Source organism: Mauremys reevesii, linkage group 6 (assembly GCF_016161935.1).
Source record: "Mauremys reevesii isolate NIE-2019 linkage group 6, ASM1616193v1, whole genome shotgun sequence".
Lineage (NCBI taxonomy): Eukaryota > Metazoa > Chordata > Testudines > Geoemydidae > Mauremys > Mauremys reevesii.
This window is the reverse complement of record NC_052628.1, coordinates 70,832,301-70,854,495: the sequence shown is the minus strand read 5'-3', so window position 1 is coordinate 70,854,495 and position 22,195 is coordinate 70,832,301. Positions and strand designations below refer to the sequence as shown.

The following is a 22,195-nucleotide window of genomic DNA, read 5'->3' as shown; positions in this document are numbered from 1 at the left end:
ACATTAGTATTGTCTTTCATCCTCATTGGATGAAATTAATTTTGTATCAACAAACTTCTGGTGCAAATGCTTGTGAGATTTTGTTGCATAAATGTTCCCTGAAAGGCAACAAAAAAGGGTGTGAATACTGATGAAACAAATTCATTTAAAATTCAAATGAATATTTGGGGAAGCTTTTTGCAGAATTCACTGAGGTCTACTGAGCAGAGATGCTATAAGTCAATTCAGAATGTTTTTATTAGTCTTGTATGGTAATAAGCATTTAAATTACCTAAGAACTTCCAGTGTATGGGAAAACTGCACTTTCCTCCAGTTAAAGCAGAAAACGAAATCACTTTTCATGGTGATGTGCACTGGATGTATTGTTTCCAATGCAGTCTGCTTTTGGTAAAGCAAATTTCTTTAAGTGTCCCAAGTGCAGTTTTTCACCCTTTTTCAGTTCAAAAGCCAGCATTTTGCTCAAATTTAAAACAAATAATAATTAAAAAAAACTTGGAAAACTTTAGCCCCAAAAGTGAAAGGTTTTGAAAATTTATGAACATTTTAAAACAAAAGGGTAGAACTGTTTAGCACCCATAACTGTTGTAGCCTTTATTTCAATTGAATTGATAGTTCTATGCTAAAACACTGTTCCTAGTAAGTCAGTCCATCTCCTGTGTTGCTAGAGTTGTAAGATCAACAGGGTAAAAGTCACCCTTAGTGATTCTCTTAGGTTGGGAAGAGGGAATACAATGACCACACTGTCAGTCACAAGTAATTTTGTCTGTATTATGTTATATTCACACATACATGTACAAAACCATGCAATAGCCAATGCTGTATTCATACTCACCTATTGCAGAGAGTCAGGTTCATCTCTCAACAGGTTGTCATCAATGGGGGTGGAGGGGGAGAGAGTCTTCCTGACTTTGTTCTTCCGTGATGGTATAAGGCCCCAGTCTAGAACCCAGGGCCGTGAAGCTGCCAGTCAGCTGATATCTCCAGACTGCCACCTAGCAGCAAATGTAACCAGTTTGCTGTCCACTTCCCAAGACCTGCTGTGGACACAGCCCATGGGAAGTTCCACCTCAAGGATTTGACAGAGAGCAGCCTCATAGATCCTCATTGGCTCCCTGCCCTATATAAACCCAATGAGTATTCCAGGAAGTTTCCAGGTAACAATGTGGATCTCCTGTAGCTGCCATGGCCATTCCTGGCATTGACCTTGGCTTGATTTGGACTTTGCTTCCTGACTCGAACCTAAAACCTGACTTGGACTCTGACCCTTTGTATTGACCCTGGCCTGGAACCTGACTAAAAACTCCTCTGCTACTCCCAGCCTCAGGTTTTCCCCCTGCTCTGATTCTTGGCCCTTACTGCCATTGGTGGGATCCTGACAGATGTGTTTTTTTCTGATGGGGTCTTACCACCCTGTCCATAGCAGCAAACCCTTTTTATCCTGTGTTATGACCACATCTACCATCGTATGTATATGCATGACGGTTCCAACCCTCTTTTCTTTCTGTCCTTCCACAGCTCAGACATTTTGGGATGCCCTGCTTTTCATAGGTGGTTCTCTTAGTTCCCCTTAGTCTCATTAGTATCTGTGTAAACATGTTCCAATGGTAACTTGTGGGGAGAGCAAAACTTTCCACAATGATGTTACAGTCAGATGGCTTGCAGTCTAGATGGGTACATTTGCAATATATTTTCCCAAACATCACCTACTGGCATTTTCTTTATAATAATCTTGTAACTTTACTTTTACAGGGTTACTTCTGGGTAAGCTACTTATGTCAGCTCTTCTTAGGTCTAAGGCCTAGTATGGTTAAGCTGAAATTGTACAGGTCTCAGCCTGTAGGCCGTGCGTTACAACCTTATCTTTCTTATATGTCTAATACTTCTGTGATCCTATCCTACTTCTATCTATACCTATACTTACAACTTAAATCTATTAATCACACACTGATTACATATGAAATAGAATACGTGTTAATCCCAACAATATATCACAATTCAATAATAAAGTGAACTAATTGGCTACATTATATTACATTTTACCATTATAGTTATTTGATCCATATGCAAATAGATGAGCATTTTGTGCTGTAAAATACATTGTCAGCAGTGAAACACCCACACCGTTGCAAAAAGTCTTAAAAGAGATACACAAGGTAAAGGTGACAGAGTTGTACCCAGCTGATTGTGGGAGGTGAAGACAAATGGTAAAAGAAGGTGAGTACACCTCTACCTTGATATAACGCTGTCCTTGGGAGTCAAAAAATCTTACCGCGTTATAGGTGAAACCGCGTTATATCGAACTTGCTTTGATCCGCCAGAGTGTGCAGCCCCGCCCACCTGGAGCACTGCTTTACCGCGTTATATCCGAATTTGTGTTATATCGGGTTGTGTTATATCGGGGTAGAGGTGTATACGGTTCATCTCTGACAGCATTTTCTACTTGTATAAATAGTGTTTAAATTATGATACTAGTCGCCAATAAAAACAGTCTACTCACTTCATAATACTTTTCTCTGGAGCTAAATATTTTGAGCATTTAAAAGAGTGATTCCTAAAACAAAGTAATAGTGGGTTTTAATTATAGAATATCAAGCTTGGAAGGGACCTCAGGAGGTCATCTAGTCCAACCCCCTGCTCAAGGTAGGACCAATCCCCAGACAGATTTTTGCCCTAGATTCCTAAATGGCCCCCTCAAGGATTGAGCTCACAACCCTGGGTTTAGCAGGCCAATGCTCAAACCACTGAGCTATTGCCCCCCCCCCCCCTTAACAATTGGAGCTTTTAAATCATTACCACTAAACCCTGTCTTCCTCCTTTTTCAGTCACCATGGACAGCACCACCATCCTCCCTGTCACTTAGGCCTGTAACCTTCATGGTATTTTCTACTCAGACCTGTCTTGGACATCATGTCCAGATCATTTCTAAATATTGCTGCTTTATCCTACAAAACATCCTCTAAAATTCTGCCTTTTTTCCCCCTCCATTCATACAGAGAAATTTGTCACCCAGGTCCTCATCTTGCATCTCTAGTACTGTTACATCTTTCTGTCTCCTGCCTTGATAAATATTACCTTGCCCCAGTTACCTCCATTTAAAAAAGCTACAGCAAAGATAGTTGAAGGAATGAGCCATGAAAACACTCCTCCCTGGTTAACTATTCTCCACTGCATCAAACATAAACTACTCATCTTTGCTTTTAAAGCCTTTCATGGCCTATTTTAACATCATCTCTTGCACACCCTCAAGATGTTGACTTCTGCCAGTAATGCCAGCTTTTATTGTCCATTATGTTAACACAAGAACCGTCATACTTCCTCCCACGCTGACCTTCATATATAGAAGAAGCTCACTTTAAACATCCAGAAAGCCACATCATTGCTTTCCTTCAGATTGCTCCTTAAAGTTCTTTTCTGTCATGATGCATACAAAAAGCTCAACAATAGTTACATACCTGATGCATGGTGACAACTGTTTTTCATGCATACTAGTCTTGTCTCAGTTACCTTGTACTCCACTGTCTGTCTATCTATCCACCTGCTGTCTCTTATCTTATATTTAAATTGTAAGACCTTTTAGGGCATACATTATACAATTGTTAGCATAATGGGGCCCTCATCCATTATTGGGGGGTCCCAGGACGACATCACAATACAAATAATTTGAATTCTGGAGTTGAATATTCATACACTCATGGATTCCGAAATCAGAAAAGTCACTGTGAGTGCATAGCATGACCAATATAATACAGGCCATAGAACTTCCCCGAAATAATTCCTGTTAAATGAGAGCATAACTTAAAAACAATTCACTCTTAATTTAAAAATTGCTATTGATAGAGAATCCACAATACCCTTGGTAAATTGTTCCAGTGGTTAATTATCCTCACTTAAAAATTGTCACCTTATATCCAGTATGAATTTGTCTAGCTTCAACTTCCAATCTGGGGATCGAGTTATACCTCTGTCTGCTAGATTGAAGAGCCTGTTATCAAATTTTTGTTCCCTGTGTAGGTACATATAGACTGATAAGTCATCCCTATTCCATCTCTTTGTTAAGCTAAACAGAATGAGCTTTCTGAGTCTGTCACAATAAAGCTTTTTTTCTAATCCTATAAGTATTCTTGTGGCTCTTCTCTGAACCCTATTCAGGTTATCAACATCCTTCTTGAATTGTGGTCACAGTATTCCAGCAGTGGTTGCACCAGTTCTTCTTCAAGCACTTGCTCATGTTCATTCCGTGCTAGGTTTGCGCGTGCCACAAGCACAATTGCCAGAGATTTTTTTCCCCTTAGTGGTATCCAGGGGACCGGCCCTAGTGCCCCTGAGAGCCCTGCACATGTGCACTGGTATACGGGGTGCCGCTAGCTCCACATCCACTCAGTTCCTTTTTACTGCCTGTGACGGTTGCTTGGAATGACCTTCTTGCTCTTTAAAGTCTTTCCCAGTGGTTTGGACTCTGTAGTCCATTGTATATAGTTTTCGTAGTTGGCGTATTTAGTTACCAGTTAGTATTAGTGTATGTAGTGTAAATAGTGGTCCCAGTCAACAAGGGGCATCATCTCAGGCTACCTCCTGCGGTGAGTGGAGGCCATGCCAGTGAATGATCCGCATTTGAGCTTTCTAAAGTGCCTTGGGGAAGCTTACATAAAGGAGAAGTGCAAGATCTGCAGGAACTTCAGACTGCGCACTCAGAAAGGCAGGGACATCTGTCTGAAGACTTTGCTCATGGAGGCAGCCCTCAGATAATCCTCAGAGCTTTGCTGCTCTGAATTAGCGCTCTGAATCAGAACTTTGGCCTCCGTACGAAGTGCTCCACCAGCACTGTGCTCTTCCTGGCACCATTCTCCATACAGGAAGAATAATAAGAAACAGCGTGCGAAGGGAGGGTGCTTTCTGATGCTGAAGAGGGACAAGTGGGGAGTAGCTGACAAAGTGAGACCTGTGCTGTGCCACTCATCCTTCCCAGATCCATGGTCGACTCTGACAACTCTTCGTAAGGCATGGAGCCCGGTCTGGGGCCCACCTCTGACTCCTGAGAGTGGTTGTGGCACCTCGCACCTGTAGACTACCTCAGCTCCAGAGGCTTTCCAGGCTGCAAAGGATTTGATGTCCCTCCCGGTACCGCCCACCTCCAAAGCCCCTTGCCAGCCAGAACTTCTGGGGATAAAAGGATTCAAGGGGTGGGGAGCTCCGACCATTGTGGCACCTTCCAGAGGAAGGCCCTCCATGGCCTCACCACAGCAGTCCCCAACCCAGCGTCAGTCAGCACTTTCCCGGCACTGCCTGGAGGCAGAAACGGGTACGGCTCCGCCATGGTCTCCGAGGGAAGAGTCCTCTTTGGAGTCAGAGGGGCAATCCTGCGCCCTGTCAGAAAGTACTGATACCCAACTTATGCACTGGACTTCAGTACCGGCCCCGCAGCTGGAGCTTGGCCATCGGGCCATTGGCCAATTCAGTGGCAATATTGGAACATATGGCGGTTTCCCCTGGTACCGAGACCCCCTTCCCAGCATTCATATTTGGTGGTGTCCGAGAAACAAGCCACTGACCCCAGCACCAGACCCCAACTCCAGTACTGACCCTGGCACGCAGGTCGCTGAAGTGGCCCCAATGAAAGTAGTCCAAGTGGAGAAGAAAGGACCAGCCCCTCTTATGGTGCTAGCCTTCTTCCTCGTCATCCCCGGATGAGGCAATTGCAGGTCCTAATAACCCGCTTCTGCCAGATGACTTCAGGGCCTGTCAAGAACTCCTGAAACATGTCACCACAAATTTGTGGCTGGAAACCTAGGAGTAAAGGAGTACACGCAGAGCCTGATTGCCTCATTGACTGGCAGGGCCACTGTCAGTGTTGGGTTTAGTCAGGGTGCTATGGAAGACCCCTTGGTCTCTGCTGCCTACCTCAAAAAGGACAGAGAAGAAGTACTATGTACTGACCAGTGAGTTTGAATACCTGTACTCACATTCCCTCATCAGGATCCCTGGTGGTGTCTGCCGCAAAATAGCAGGACAGACAAGGGCAGTTGAGTGCCACCTCAAAGAATTAACAGGCTGGATCTGTTTGGGTGAAAGGTTTATTCCACGGGCAGCCGCCAGTTTCGTATCTCTAACCAGCAGGGTTTTGCTGGGAAAGTATAATTTTAACCTGTGGGACTCAATGGTCAAGTTAAAGAACTCCCGGCCATAGGAGTCGAAGCAGGATTTCATGCCCATCTTGCCCATGCTTACTCAGCAGCCACATCGATGGTGTCACCATGAGGCGCTGTTTGTGGCTCCAATCATCAGGTCTCTCGCATGAGGTTCAGTAGTCCATCCAGAAACTCTGCCTCAAGGGTACCTCCCTGTTCTCAGACTCCAAGCTTCATGACCTCAGACTCAAGGGCCATACTTCGCTCCCTAGGCCTGTTTACGCCCCTGGCCTACAGGAAGCATTTCAGACCTCAACAGCCTCCCAGGTTTTTGAGGCCTCCCAAGCAGGAACCCTATAAAAGAAAGGTCTATTAATGTTGTCAGCCCCTACCTTTTACCTCAGCTTCCCAGTCAAGCTCAAGTAGGTAGCCTGGTGGGACCAGGCTGGCCTTTTGAAGGCACACCTGAGGATGACATACCAGACTCAATTCAGGATCCGTCTCCCCATTGGCTTTTGGACTGCCTATGTAATATTGTACTGTTGGGTGCTCAGTACTGTAACAGTTGGTTTCACCCTGCAGTTTTCATCTTTCCCACCCCTGCAACCCCATCCCTCTTCATGGACCCTTCTCATGAGCAGATTTTTGGTACAAGTCCTCCTACACGTGGGGGCAATAGAGAAAGTTCCTCGAGACTTGAGACGGAAAAGGTTTTACTCCCAAGATTTTCTAATCCTTAAGGCCAAAGGGGGCCTACAGCACATCCTGGAACTGCATCACCTCAACAAATAGCTCAAGAAAGTGAGATTCCGCATAGATTCCCTGGCCTTCGTCATTCCCTCCCTGGATCCAGGAGACTGATACGCTGCCCTCAGTTTAAAGAATGCTTATTTCTATATCTCCATCCATAGACACGGGAGATTACTCAGGTTTGTGATGGGCCAATGCCACTACCAATTCACCACGCTTCCCTTCAGTCTATCACAGGGGTTCTCAAACTGGGGGTTGTGACCCCTCAGGGCACTGCAAGGTTATTACACCCCCAAACCCAACTTCACTTCTATTTATAATAATAATAAATATTTTTATAAGTGTTTTACATTTATAAGGAGGGGTCACACTCATAGGTTTGCTGTGTGAAAGGGGTCACCACTACAAAAGTTTGAGAACCACTGGTCTATCTGCAGCCCTCAAGTTTCTACTAAGTGTATGGCGGTGGTTGCAGCCTACCTCAGATGTCGAAGCCTACAAGTCTACCCATACTTTGATAATTGGCTGATCAAAGGCCACTCTCAGGTTCAGCACAGCATTGGCATAGTATGTGCCACCCTTTTGGCGCTGGGTCTGTTAATAAACTAACAGAAATCAACATTGGTCCCGGTGCAGAGAATAGAGTTTACTGGGGCAGTGCTCAACTCCGCCCAGGCCAGGGCCTACCTACTGGGGCCAAGTTCCGAACTATGTTGGATCTAATCACCCGAGTCACAGCTCACCCGCTTATGACCAACCGGGTGTGCCTCAAACTGTTACTGCACCAGGCAGGTACATGCTGCCATGTGACCTATGTGCAGCTGCACCTCAGAACTCTACAAATGTGGCTGGAGTCAGTTTACTCCCTGGGTAGATGCCACTTGCACTTGGTTCTCACGATTCCATCACCTGTCTTAGCTTCTCTGACTTGGTGGAGAGACCCGCATTCTGTGATGAAGGGGGATGCCTTTTGCTGCCCCATATCCCACAGGTACTTTGGTTTTAGATGCGTCAGACATGGGGTGGTGAGCCCATCTTGGCGGACTCTGGTCCCAGGAAGAACTCTCCTGGAACATAAATGTCACAGAACTTAGGGCAATATGCTTGGTCTGCCAGGCGTTTCTCCCGCAGCTCTTAGGCAAGGCCATGCAGGTCTTGACACACAATATGGCCTTAATGTTTTATGTCAACAAGCAAGGGGGAGCTCGAGCCTAAGCCCTGTGTCAGGAGGCTCTCTGACTGTGGCACTTTTGCATGAAGCATGCCATTCACCTTGAGGCTTCGCACCTCCTGGGAGACCGGAATGCATTGGTGGATCACCTCAGCAGGTCCTTTTCCTCTTGCCATGAGTGGTCTCTTCACACGAAGGTCATCACTGTTATCTTCCAGAAGTGGGGGACTCCCTAGGTGGACCTCTTTTGCCACCAGACAGAACAGGAAATGCCATCAGTTCTGTTCTATGCGCGGGCTCATCAAGGGCTCCCTTTCCCATGCCTTTCTGCTCTCATGGACTGATGGCCTGTTGTGCGTCTTCCCACTGATCCTTTTGGTTCTCAAAGTCCTCCTAAAGATCAAGAGGTACAAGATGAAGGTTATCATGATAGCTCTGGCATGGCCGTGCCAGCATTGGTTTGGCATGCTTCTGGACCTCTCAGTGGCAGCTGCACTAGTGCTCCCACCCTGTCTGGACTTGATTTTGCAAAACCATAGTTGGTTGCTTCACTCAGACCTCATCTCCTTACACCTATGGCATGGCTGCTGCATGGTTGAACCCTGAGGAGTGGGCCAGCTCAAATCAGTCTTACTAAGTAGCAGAAAACATTCCACCAAGTAGCTACCTACTTGGCTAAGTAGAAATGTTTCACTTACTGGGTCTTCGAACAAAATCTTTTTCTATCTCCGGTCTTCCCTGCAGTCCATCTTGGACTACCTGCTCCATCTGAAACAGCATGGTCTGGCTCTATTGTCTGCTAAGGTTCACTTGGCAGCCATCTCGGCCTTCCGTCCTCCAGTATAGTGCAGATCAGTCTTCCCTCATGAGATGACAGTCAGGTTCCTCAAGGGTTTGGAAAGACTCTACCTGCAGGTTCATAACCCAGTTCCCCCATGGGACTTAAACCTGGTCCTGTCAAAGCTCATGGAGGGGGCCCCCCTTGGAGCCGTTGGCATCTTGTTTCTTCCTGCTATTGTCTTGGAAGGTCGCCTTCCTGGTGGTGATCACTTTGGCCAGAAGGGTCTACGAGATCAAAGCCCTGACATCGAAACCCTCTTACATGGTATTCTTCAAGGACAAGGTCCAGCTGCGCCCCAACCTGAACTTCCTACCAAATGTGGTGTCGGAATTCCATAGCAACCAGGATATTTTTCTGCTTATTTTTCATCACAGCACTGATGAGGAATGTTAGACGTGAGGTGGGCCCTGGCCTTCTATATCGAGAAGACTAAGCTCTTCTGCAAGACTATGCAACTTTTTGTAACAGTAGTGGAAAGGATGAAAGGACTACCAGTGTCATCCCAAAGAATCTCATCCTGGACAACTGCCTGCATCCGAGTTTGCCAAGAGCAGGCAAAGGTTCTGCTTCTGGCCATTGTGACAGCTCATTCAACGAGAGCCCAGGCTTTGTCAGCAGAGTTCCTCACTGAGATACCAATCCAGGACATCTGGAGAGCCTCAATATGGTCGTCAGTTCATACCTTTTGTGTCCCACTATGCCATCACCCAGCAGGCCCACTGATGCAAGTTTCGGGAGAGCAGTGTTGCAATCCGCCCATCCATGAACTCTGAGCCCACCTTCAGGGGTACTGCCTGTGAGTCACCTAGCATGGAATGGACATGAGCAAGCATTTGAAGAAGGAAAAAAATGGTTGCTAACCTTTTGTAACTGTTTGTTCTTCAAGATGTGTTGCTCATGTCCATTCCGTGATCCCCACTCCTACCCCTCAGTCGGAGTTACCGGCAAGAAAGAACTGAGGGAGTGCAGAGCCGGCAGCAACCCCTATACCGGCGCATGTGCGCAGGGCTCCAAGAGGCTCTAGGGCCGGTCCTCTGAATACCACTAAGGGGAAAAAGAAATCTCAGGCACATCTCAAAGGACAACAGTTATGAAAGGTTAGTAACCATTTTTTCCAAATGCAGAGGTAAAATAATCTCTCTACTCCTACTCAAGAGTCCCCTCTCTATTCATCCATGGATAGTATTAACCCTTTTGGTCACAGTATTGCACCATTCATCTGATTATCTACGACAACCTCTAAATCTTTTTTTTTTCTTTTTCTTAAAGCAAACTTTTTAAAGAAAGGTGACAGTTTTCTTCTATTTATCTGTTCCACGAGTGTGGAGTTCTTATTTTGCTGCAAATCTGCAATCACAGCTCGTATGAGAATAGATTACAATTTAATGTCATGAACTGTCCCAGTTGATCTGATCCCATAACTGAGTTAAAAGGCCATTTGCTCAGTTGACCTGTAAACCTTTTTAGTACTTCATGAAAATTCTACAGTGACTAGCACCTTGATATAATTTTCTGAGGTATATTTTTTTGTATTGGTTTCATTTTCAGGTTTTACTTTGTTTTCTTCTAAGATGCAGAAATGTCCCTGATTGTGGCTACTAAGCACTTCAGTACTAGAAATAAATAATATAACTTGTACGTGTAATATTTGCACTATTGTGAACACAAATGATATTTTTCATACAATCTATCCATGTTCAGTTTGTGCATATGATGAGAAGTCACCTACTACAGGACAGGCCCAACTAGGACAATAACACAACACCACTGGCCATCACCTACAGCCCCCAGCTAAAACCTCTCCAACGCATCAATGATCTACAGCCTATCCTGGAAAACGATCTCCCTCTCATAGGCCTTGGGAGGGAGGCTAATCCTCGCTTACAGACAGCCCCCCCCCCAGCCTGAAGCAAATACTCACCAGCAACTACACACCACACCACAGAAACACTAACCCAGGAACCAATCCCTGTAACAAACCCCATTGCCTTCTCTGTCCCCCTATCTACTCTAGTGACACCATCATAGGACCCAACCAAACCAGCCACACCATCAGAGGCTCATTCACCTGCACATCTGCTAATGTGATATATGCCAGCAGTGCCCTCTGCCATGTACACTGGCCAAACCGGACAGTGTCAATGTAAAAGGATAAATGGACACAAATCAAACATCAGGAATGGTAACACACAAAAGCCGGTAGGAGAACACTTCAATCTCCCTGGACACTCAATAACAAATTTAAAAGTAGCCATTCTTCAACAAAAAAAACTTCAAAAACAGACTTCAAAGAGAAACTGCAGAGCTACAATTCATTTGCAAACTTAACGCCATCAATTTGGGCTTGAATAGGGACTAGGAGTGGTTGGCTCACTACAATAGCAATTTTGCCTCTCTTGATACTGACACCTCCTCATCCCAATTATTGGGAGCGGACCACATCCACCCTGACTAAATTGGCCTTCAACATTGTTTCTCCACTTGTAAAGTAACTCCCTTCTCTTCATGGACCAATACATATTTATGCCTATATCTGTAATTTTCACTCCAGGCATCTGAAGAAATGGATTTTTTTACCCATGAAAGATTATGCCCAAATAAATCTATTAATCTAAGGTGCCACCAGACTCCTCGTTTTTGTGCATATGATGAGTTTTTCCAGGATTTATGTTCCTGTTCACAAAGTATACAGGCAAGGTATTCAGTATTAAATAATGTGAGGTCACTTTTTGATATGTCCATGTTTGATTAAAATTCACTGAACGTTGACAATGCTAAAATCGCAATGCTCTTTTGGGAGACCTTTTTTTTTTTTTTTTTTTTGGCAGATTCCATATGGAATCCTCTGCACCAGAAGTATTCTAGAATAATGTGACTGAACTTCTGGAGGATTATGAAGGTGTGGTAGCACTATTGAGTGACTTTAGTGTAGACAAGAATAGAAATGGGGAACACAGTACCCATTTGCACACAGCGCTGAGCATATTGAGCGCTGTCAGTAAAAATTGAACAAAAAAAAGTCTTAAATCAAGAAAAAATTGATTTTCTTCAGCACCCAGAAACATGCTAGGTGTTACACAATGACTATCACAAGCCCTGCCCAGAAGATCTGATAATGTAAATTTATACATGAAACAATAAAAATATCATATAATTAAAAAAGAAGGGAAAGGAGAGAGGTATGACAAAAGTTGCAATAATAGTTATGGTAATAATTACATGGATCAGAAAAATTGCATGGTTACTCAGTAAGGCTCCAATTCAGGAAAGCATTCAAGCACATGCTTTCCTGAATAGGGCTCGAAGACAGTGTACAATTTTGGACATATGTTTTAGTAAAGATAGACTTGATGGGCATGAAGAACTCTATCCAGTTGTCATATTTCAGCCTTCAAACATTTCGGCTGTTGCTCAGTATATCGTCTTTGAAACTGATATGGCTTGTGAAAGGAAAAATGCACTTAAAAGAAACAACAAAGAGCTATGGTTTTATCTATTTACAGACATGCTAAGTTTAAAGTATGCTCTAAAATAAATAATCATGTCCTGCTATGTATAGTGCCTTATATAATAATCATTGTAAATTCTTTGGCCAAGCACTAGGTTTATTATTCATGAGGGAAGTGCTAAGAAAAAAAAGAGTGCCTATATTTATGAATAAAATACCATAATTTCTGGGATTTATTTTCTTTTTTAGGATGCTAATAAATATTTTGCAAGCAATTTTTTTAATCTTAATAAATACTGTTTGCTCAGCTCAATAGGAAATTCTTGGGTGTTGAAAAGAAAACACATTTTAGATGAAGTTGCTTGTTGTAATCTGACTTGTCAACAATCTGAATAATCTTCATTTCATACTTTTGGAGTTATATGAGAAATCTTGGCACTCATGGTTTTTAAATATCAACTTTATAACTGTGACAGCTGCAAAGAAAGGGAAAAAACACACCAAAGCTACTTTGCTCTGGCCTTCTGTTCTTTTTTTATATGAAATAGCTGCCTACTTAAGTTCTAATAGTTCTTTACTTTCTAGACATAGATCTTCAAGTTTCTGTAATCTACTAGTAAATTCTCACTGTTATGGACACTAATGATTAAGCTGTAATAGAGCTATTCATCCAAATACCCATTTGACTTGCACCCTATTATTTGGGGCAGGAGACTGTCTTAAAGAATAGGAAAAAAACCCATTGAACTTGGTTTGTCTTCAAAAATTAATCAGGTGGACAATATATGCATAGATCTACAAAATTCATCACATGTTAGGTTTCAGAATTAGTACAATAAATTCCATACAGTCAAAATACCAGCTCTGCTACAAGTCAGTGGGTAAATCAGGTACCTCAAAAATGCATTAGAAGGTTTGGGCAACTCATTAATGACTTCAATATCTTTAGAAAGTTGAGTGCAACTTACTTCTGCTATCATTTATATGAAAATATTTTCACTAATTACTTGCTTGAACTGTGAGCTTTTCTCTTGGTTGCTCCCAAACAAAAATATTTTTTTTCTTATATTAACTACTGTAAACGAGTTTACTTGTTCCAAATATAATGTACCACCAATGCTCTAAGTTACATGACTCTTTTCACACTGTGCCAGTGCTATCCCATTCGGGGACCCTTAGCAGGAATATTTTTTCCTGCCCCCTTCCACAGCTCACACTAGTAATTAATAGGAGGCACCATTTTGCTGCTTGGGGCCCTAAGCTATTGCTTAGTCTGCTTATGCCAGGGGCAGGCAAACTTTTTGGCCTGAGGGCCGCATCGGGTTTTGGAAATTGTATGGAGGGTCATTTAGGGGACGGTGTTGTGGCCCAGCCCCCATCTCCTATCTGCCCCCAACCCCGGACTCCTGCCCCATCCAACCCCCCCCGTTCCCTGATGCCCCCCCCGGGACCCCTGCCCCATCCACACATCCCCACTCCCTGTCCCCCGACCTCTCCCGCAGCCCCGCTGTCCAATCAAACCCCGCCTCACTTCCATTATGGCCCCCCCCCGGAACCCCTGACCCATCCAACTACCCCTTCTCCCTGTCCCCTGACTGCCCCCAGGACCCCTACCCCTGACGGACCCCTGTCCCCATTCAACCCCTGTTCCCCGACTGCCCTGACCCCTGTCTACACCCATGCCTCCTGACCACCACCCTGAACTCCCCTGCCCTCTGTCCAACCCCCTCGGCTCCATGGCCCCTTACCACGCTACCTGGAGCACCGGTGGCTGGCAGCGCTACAGCTACGCCACCCGGCTGGAGCCGGGCTATGCCACCACACAGCACAGAGCACCGGGTCAGGCCAGGCTCTGCAGCTGCGCCGCCCAGAGCATTGCGCCAGTGGTGGAGCAAGTGAGCTGAGGCTGCAGGAGAGGGGGGACAGCAGGGGAGGGGCTGATCATAGCCTCCTGGGCCAGGAGCTCAGGGGCTGGGCAGGACAGTGGGATGTGTCCCATGGGCCATGGTTTGCCCACCTCTGACTTATGCCTAGCACTGGCTCTGCTTTCACAGATTCCAATTCTATTATATATTTAAAACTAATATGCGCCTATTTATCCATCATTGTCTGTCAATCCGTATACACCTCTACTTTGATATAACGCTGTCCTTGGGAGCCAAAAAATCTTACCGCGTTATAGGTGAAACCGTGTTATATTGAACTTGCTTTGATCCACTGGGGTGTGCAGCCCCCCCGGAGCACTGCTTTACCGTGTTATATCCAAATTCGTGTTATATCGGGTGGCGTTATATCGAGGTAGCGGTGTATCTGTTAGCACTTCTGAAATGCCTATTGTGATAGTATCTAGGTATTCTACAAGGATAAGATAATGTGGACTGCCCAAAAGACAATGTTTTCTCCATTGTTCTACTATTTTAAACATGGTCTGCTACTTTGCCCCCTCCCCGTATCTCTCCCTCTTCTTATGTTTTGGGGGGGAGTGTTTGGCAAATGCCAACCAAGTGATACTGGTGTAAAACCCTTCATACCAATCTGGTATAACCTCAGAGTGGACTAACTTCAGCTAACTAAAGGTATTTTTCTACTGTTTTACTTAAATAGGTATACAAAATTGTAGAGAAACCTTCAATCTTCAAGTAAACTTTATAAAGCTATATAATAACATTCCAGGATTTTCACCTGTCTGTGTGTCGCTCTGAAGCTGGAAATATTTTATCCAGTGTAAAGTAATGGAAACAGGTGCAAGCGTGGTTGAAAGCTCTTTGTTCAGAATACCACAAGGCTGAATCATCACTGGGATTCGTGGTCTGTTACTATTCCATTTTTAAGTTCTCAGCCATTTGACTTTATGAATTACATCTGTGCCATGACAAGGCATGTTTATATGCCATGGCAAGAGTCCTAGACCATTGTGATATCAGGTAACTCAACTAGGCACAACTCTAATTTACTCTACATCCTTACTCTGTAGCTAATTTCTGTGCAGCAATTCACTGGTTGTACAAAGGAGACTGCAGAGATGGCAGATTACTTGGCCTTACTGCCACAGTTCTTCAAAACTACTCATACAAGAGCCAGCACACACAATAACCCCAAACACAGACAGCCCTTCGCCTCGGCACACACTCCTTATTCACCACCTACCCAAATCCATACCACTCTCACAACACAACACAACACAACACAACCCCCACACAAAGTAGCCAGCACACAACAGCACAGCCAGCATACACAGTAACCCCAAACATCACTCTGAAGCCCAGAATGTCTGTTGAGTCAGTGTGAAGTGAAAAAACAGCTACAAGTATAGTTGAGAGCTCTTTTTGTTTACAGTATCACAATGTTCAGTCATCACTGGGATTCACAATCTGTTACAGTCCAGTTTTTAAGTTCTCGGCCATTTTCAGCGTTTTGACACACATGACTTTACATCTCATGGGCTTTCAGTTACTAGTTACCAATAAGCACCCAACCCTCTTTTGGTTCTCATTAACCAAAATGTAAACACTGCAAATGCAGCAAAACAAATATTGACACAACATTCACATTTGCATTAAATTCAGTGTTTTCCAATATCAAATAATTTGTCCTCATGCTAATTTAGACAATTCTTCTCCCCCTGGATTATCAGATGTATTTAAACCTGCAACCTTCAGATCCACAGCGTTCGATCTCTTCCATTTCAGCTGTACGAATAACTGATGGGGAGAGCATGCTGTTCTTCGTGTTAAGAGCAGTGCATAGAACATGACAAAGCACACACTTTACCACTGGATTGCACAACTACTATGAACTAGCCCGGGCTCTTTTCCTGTCTCTGGGAGCTGAGTGTTGTCTAGTGGTTAGAGGCAGCATAGCCAAATCTGATAACTCTCTTGTTTGGGTTAGCTGTTAGAACTGAATTTGTGAACTCTGAATCTTAAAGCAGGAATTAGCACCATTTGAGTTAAAGGACCACATCTATTAGCACGAAGGCACTAGTGTCAAACTTTCATAGGTGGTTTGGCCACTAGAGGGATGAAGATCTACCCTGTGTTAGAGTGGGTCACGCAGGCACACAATTGGGCCCACTTCTTCTGAAAGGTTGTGTGGCAAAGTGGATGAGACTTGGATCTGTAATTGTAGAGACAGATTCTATGCCCATCTCTCCCTGTAGTGACATTGTGCAACCTTGCAGTTATGTTAGGAGTCCTCTATATTGGGACACTCAGGAAAGTTAATGCAAACTAATTTTTAAAATGGATTAGTTAGACTGCATTAAACTCCACTATGGAAGCTCTTATTCATAATTAAAGTGGCCTTAATTTGTGTTATCTTAATTCAAAAGTGAATTAAACTAACCTAAATTAATGCCATTTTAATTCTAAATAAAAGCATCCACCACAGGGGTTTAATGTCATTTAACTAATCCACTTTAAATTCTCACATTCCTTTTAATTTGGATTAATTTTCTTGGGTGTCCCCATGTAGACACGCCCTTATTTGTAAAATGACCATTGCGTCTCCTAAGCGTATGAATCCATGGTTAATAAGGATTGTGAAGGACACAGAAATATTAAGAACAGCCAGTAGAACTATGATTTGAGCTCTTGGTCTGTTGGTTTGTAACTTTCCCTCCCCTAGTAATGTGTCGGGAAGGTCTGTATGTGTGAGTGTATATAATAATCAAAAAGCATGAAATTTACTGAGTGGTGCAGGAAGCCCAATTGTCCTGTTTGTTACAACTGAGTATGAATTATATATACACACACACACACACACACACGTAAAAAAGGAAGTTAATACGTTAATAACCATATGTATTCTTTTTGTACATATGTCAGATTTAAGGCTATGTAGTAGTTGATAAAGCCATGGGTGTTAACAATGTGTTCTGGAAGGAAGGTAATAATAGTTAACAGTTGATGCACTTTATATTTGTGAAGATAAACAAAAATATGGTTATTGGCCTCCACAATTTACTTGCTTTTCATTATGTGAAGAAAACGTTGTAAGTAGAGCAGAGAAACCTTAACTAATATTAAATGAATTTTCCTAGTTTTTAAAATGTTGAAATTGAAGATGAAAAATTGCAAGCAAATAATATACTGCCTTACAAAGAATGGCAACAATATGGTGAATGCAGCAACTGCAGTGAGGGGTCAGAGTGGAGAAATGTTGACAGTCTACAAACAGCCTTTGCAACTTGATAAACCTTGTCATGTATGAAGACATAGGATGCTACTTAGCAAAGAATGCTGATATTCGTAAATGTGGCACTTTTAAATTGATGACAGTGAAGTCAACTTTTACATTGGAGTAAATGGGCCTGTAGTCATTTGAAACTGGATGCAATGTATGGACATAGAGCTGTGCCTAGCAAACAACACCATCATATAGTTAATGGGCCCTTTCAAATAGGCGTAGCTCAAATCAGTTATGAAGCATAATCATTTTTCTCAGATTCCAAAATGGGAAAATATAAAACTGGCATTTTTATAAACTATAGATATATAGTCGTCATCTACATTGTAAGCTTAGTGTAGATGCGCCATTAGTAATCTTTGCAAAAGGGTTCTGAAAAAAAGTGAGATGCTAGTGACACAAATTATAAAACCATTTGTTTTTTTCCAACAATATTTTAAAATATAACTGCCCTAGAAATTATAATTATCCAGAAAATTAGAAGCTTTCTTATACTCTAGTTGTAAGTTTTTTGAATAAAACAGCTAATAGATGTTGCCATCGTGTCCTTTCTTAAACACAATTCACTGATACAACCTTACCTATGTCTTAACCACTGCTAAACCATAATTGCGTCATACTGAAGTTTTGTTTGGGAATTTTAAATATTAGTACGACTGAGACCATTGGCCATTCAACGTAAAGTTTTGGATAATCCTTATTAGGTGCACATTAAAATTTACATGATAAAACAAACAGAACAAATTGAAGGATTAGCTGATAAGCTAATGATTATGATTAGCTGATAAGCATTGCAGCAGTGAAATTAGTACACAGCAATTCTGTGGTTGAAATTCTTTAATTGTCAGCTTTTTTCATGATCACGTGTTTATAAAAGAGCACAAAAATTAAGTAATTCTAAATCCTAAATATTTTGAAAATACTGGAAGAATGGTACCTAAAGTCAATAGGAACTTTCATTGTGTATACTTGGTTTGAATTGGAGCAGCTACTACTCTTTTCGTAGACTTTTTGAAGCAGGTGGTACTCAGGAGGGAACTGGGCTGTTTAAGAAAATCACTTTTTTCATATACAGCATTTTTTTTCTGACCGACACTGAGATGTAAAACCTTTAAAAGTCTGGCTCTGATCTGGGGAATAAATGGTAGTGGTTAGAAGATTGTTTTTTTTTTTTTTTTTTTAATGGCTTAGTTCCCTCTTGAGGCTTGGCAGCTTCTGAAGAGCTGCCATCAGTATGGGGTCTGCTCTGAAATTAATCTTCTTGGTGCAACAGTGTCTTAAAGTCAATAGTGTTTCAACCTGATACATATGTAAAAACACTGTTTCATTTCTTAATACAAGCAATGACACACGAGGGCAGAAACTGTTTTAGTTACCTATTTTGTAACCAGCTTAACTAACCTTCATTTAATTAACTTTTAATATGAAACATACTTTTTTCTTTTAGTTTTGTATCACCTGTTAATTATTCTTTGTTCTGATGATGGATTTAATAGAGAAAGGTAAAAAGAAAAAAAAACTATATTAAGGTATTGTTCAGGTTACGGAGCTTAACATTTAAACTTAAGGAAATGCAAAGGTGCAGGTTGAATACTTAACCATAACTCTATCCATTTGGACATAACCATTACAGTACAAATTTTACTGTATTGTATGTGTAGTTTAAGCTTTTAGAAAGAAATGTAGAATGTTTATATGGACCAAATTTTTCAGAGAGTCCCTCACCAATTTCACCCATTTGGGCAACTAAATGAATGGCATTACTTTCAAAAGTGTTCCACAGAGCATGAGAAGAAAAAGACCAGCTGACCTGCACATCTACACCAAATTAATTAAAAAAAAAATGGAACTAAAATATACATGTTACAAAAACATAAAACCTCATAAGCTTATTTTGTGTTAACCGTGTCCCTCTGTAATCCAATCACCAGGTTGTGTTTATGTTTATCTTGTCTCTTCCTATGCTATGTTTAGGAGATCTGTTCTGCAAATCTTACTAGTGCTGGGCATGGCTCCAATCAGGCCACTCATGGTAGTGAGCACTACAGTGTCTGGTAGTGGTTGTGTGATTGGCCCATTACCTGCAAGATGCTGAACACCTCCAGAGAGCTGTTCAGCACCCTCCCACCATGTAAGTGACGGGTGCTGAATATCTCTAGAGAGGCTCACTATCTGGTAGGATCAGCTCTGTAGATGGCAAGTTCCTTAGGGCAGGGACAATGTCTTTCATTTGTCTGTAAAGCAACATGCCCACTTATGACACTATATAAGTAATAATTAACTTTTGAATTCCAAGATTTATTTATGGAAGTGGCACTTAGAAAAATAATCTTTATACATTTAAATGGACCAGATCTCAAGTGAAGTCACTGTAACCATTTTTCATTGTCAGCTGTCGATCCAAACTGAATCATGGTATATGCATAAGAGGTCTAATCAGGTGCCTGATGAATCCGCTTATGGCTGACAAGCCCAATTCAAGACCAACACAGTTCGTTACAAATTTCCAGATCCATGTGTTGTCTGAGTTACAGTCCAAGACTACAGTATGCTGCTTTCTTCTTTCTCACTTTGCTCCATCCTCTGGATCAAAGCCTCTTCATGTTGATCTGCACCCAGTGCCATATATTCCCTCCAAATTGGACGGGATTCTTTGCGCTCCTCCCGTCTTTCTACATTGATGTTGAACAAATCACTGGAACTACTGAGACAATTAACATAGACTCTCACAGTTCCTTTTCAGAATTCACCCGAACCAAGGTTCAGAGTTCAAATGTAACTTTCACGTTTCCTAGTGTTTTAGTTGTTAGCTGTGGAACTGTAATCTTGCATTATTAGTAGTACTATTAAATACGCATTAAACTTGGATTTTTTTTGTTTCTGGAAACATTTTGAAATGCTTTTACTTACATAATGGAAAATGTTTTCTGTATTAAGTATTCACCCTCAATCTGATTAAAAGTATCAGAAGGGTAGCTGTGTTAGTCTGGATCTGTAAAAAGCAACAGAGAGTCCTGTGCACCTTAAAGACTAACAGATGTATTGGAGCATAAGCTTTCGTGGGTGAATACCCACTTCGTCAGATGTCTGATGAAAGCATTTGTAGTTCTTTGCTTTTTATTTATGCAGAAACTATTTTGTATATATATTTTTTAATTATTTGTAAAAACCTAATAAGACTTTAAAATCCATAATGAATAATTCAGACATTCAGTGATGGCTGCATAACTGTGAACTTTTCCTAAAGCAAACAAACTGAATTTAGTTCTTTATCTAATGAAAATTATATGCTGTCATATGGGAGATTAAAGCTCTGTTCCTGGTCCTTGTGTCTTGCTCACTGGGCTGGCAGGAGCTGGGAGTATTGCAGAGTCAGTATCTTTTGGCCATTATTTTCAAGCGTCCATTAAGTTTTCCAGTCTCTGTTGGTGCTCAATTTGAGATGCCAAGACCACTCTGATATTTTTTAAAAAGATGCTAAGTACTTAAATTCCATTGACTTCAATTAGAGTTTTGGGTGCTTAGCAAATCAGAACTAAAATTCTCAAGTTGGACACCCAAAATTAGTAGCCGCTTCTGAAAATTTAGCCCCTAGGCCTTTTGAAAGCTTGTGGTAAAGTAGCACGTCTTAGTATTTTGCAGATTCCTCTGCCTGACTGAGGAGCAGAATTGAAGGCTATAGACGGGAGTATAGTGGGTTGGATAGTTGAAGTTGGGAGAAGATGAATTTGAAGAGTCAGTAAATTGGCAGAGCTATGGGAATGAGGCATGATACACGTTACATATATTTTCCCTTTCAGAAAAACAAACAAAAAAGTCCTCTCTCTGTTCATGTAGGTATCCTGAATTAGCAGCTGTGTGCCGAAATTCTAGTACTCTAATTCTGTATCCTGGAGCTGAAGCAGCTAATTTGGAAGAAGTGGCTTTGATCTTCCCAAGTCCATCCACAATCATCATCATTGATGGAACATGGAGTCAGGCTAAAGATATATTCTACAAAAACTCTCTTTTCCGGCTTCCTAAGCAGGTAAGATGTAATGCTTTGACTTGAGAGTGTAATATCTGTTTTCTTTTTTCACTGGAAGTGTTTGAACTAGAACCGGTCAAAAACTAGAACTTTATCCTGTATAAAATTTGTATGTTTCAAATTTTGTTTGTCCCAATTGGGACAAAAAGTCAAAATACTGACGTTTTTCACAGAACATTAAGTTAAAAAAATTTGGATTTTGAAATGTCAGAATTTTCGTGTTGATGTTGCTTAATTGAAATGTTTCATTTTGGTTTGTCGAACGAACTCAAAACATTTAATTTCAGTTTGGTTCAGCACTAATCCACATCAACTTGAGATGCTTTAGTGCCTCATGGTTGTTATAGTTTGGGTGCCACATGCTCCCATCCTTTTCTGTGAGCTGAGTTCCCAGGCCAGAGTACTTTTCTCATGATGCACAGTGGTCAGATGAATCCCATGATTCACCGTACGGGTTCAGCTAAAAGGGAGACTGTGGTGCATCCTGGGAAATGTAGTAGTTCTGCCAGGAAGACTTTCCCATATAAGAAATAATGCAGTCATGAGATATTAGAACTGCAGCTCCCATGAGGCATTGTGGCAGCTCCAGCAAACACACACAATGTCAAGCTGACCCAAAAAAACCCCATCAGGTTGGCCAGACAAA

General features: G+C 42.1%; 1 protein-coding gene across 2 annotated transcripts in view; it reads left to right on the top strand.

Annotated features, from left to right (window-relative positions):
- DTWD2 (DTW domain containing 2) overlaps positions 1 to 22,195 on the top strand; it is a 253,842-nt gene that overhangs the window by 61,077 nt on the left and 170,570 nt on the right. For both annotated transcript variants that reach the window (XM_039544396.1, XM_039544395.1), the window contains one exon: positions 21,360 to 21,549. In XM_039544396.1, coding sequence (XP_039400330.1) covers positions 21,360 to 21,549 — 190 coding nt within the window. The remainder of the gene's footprint in view (positions 1 to 21,359; positions 21,550 to 22,195) is intronic.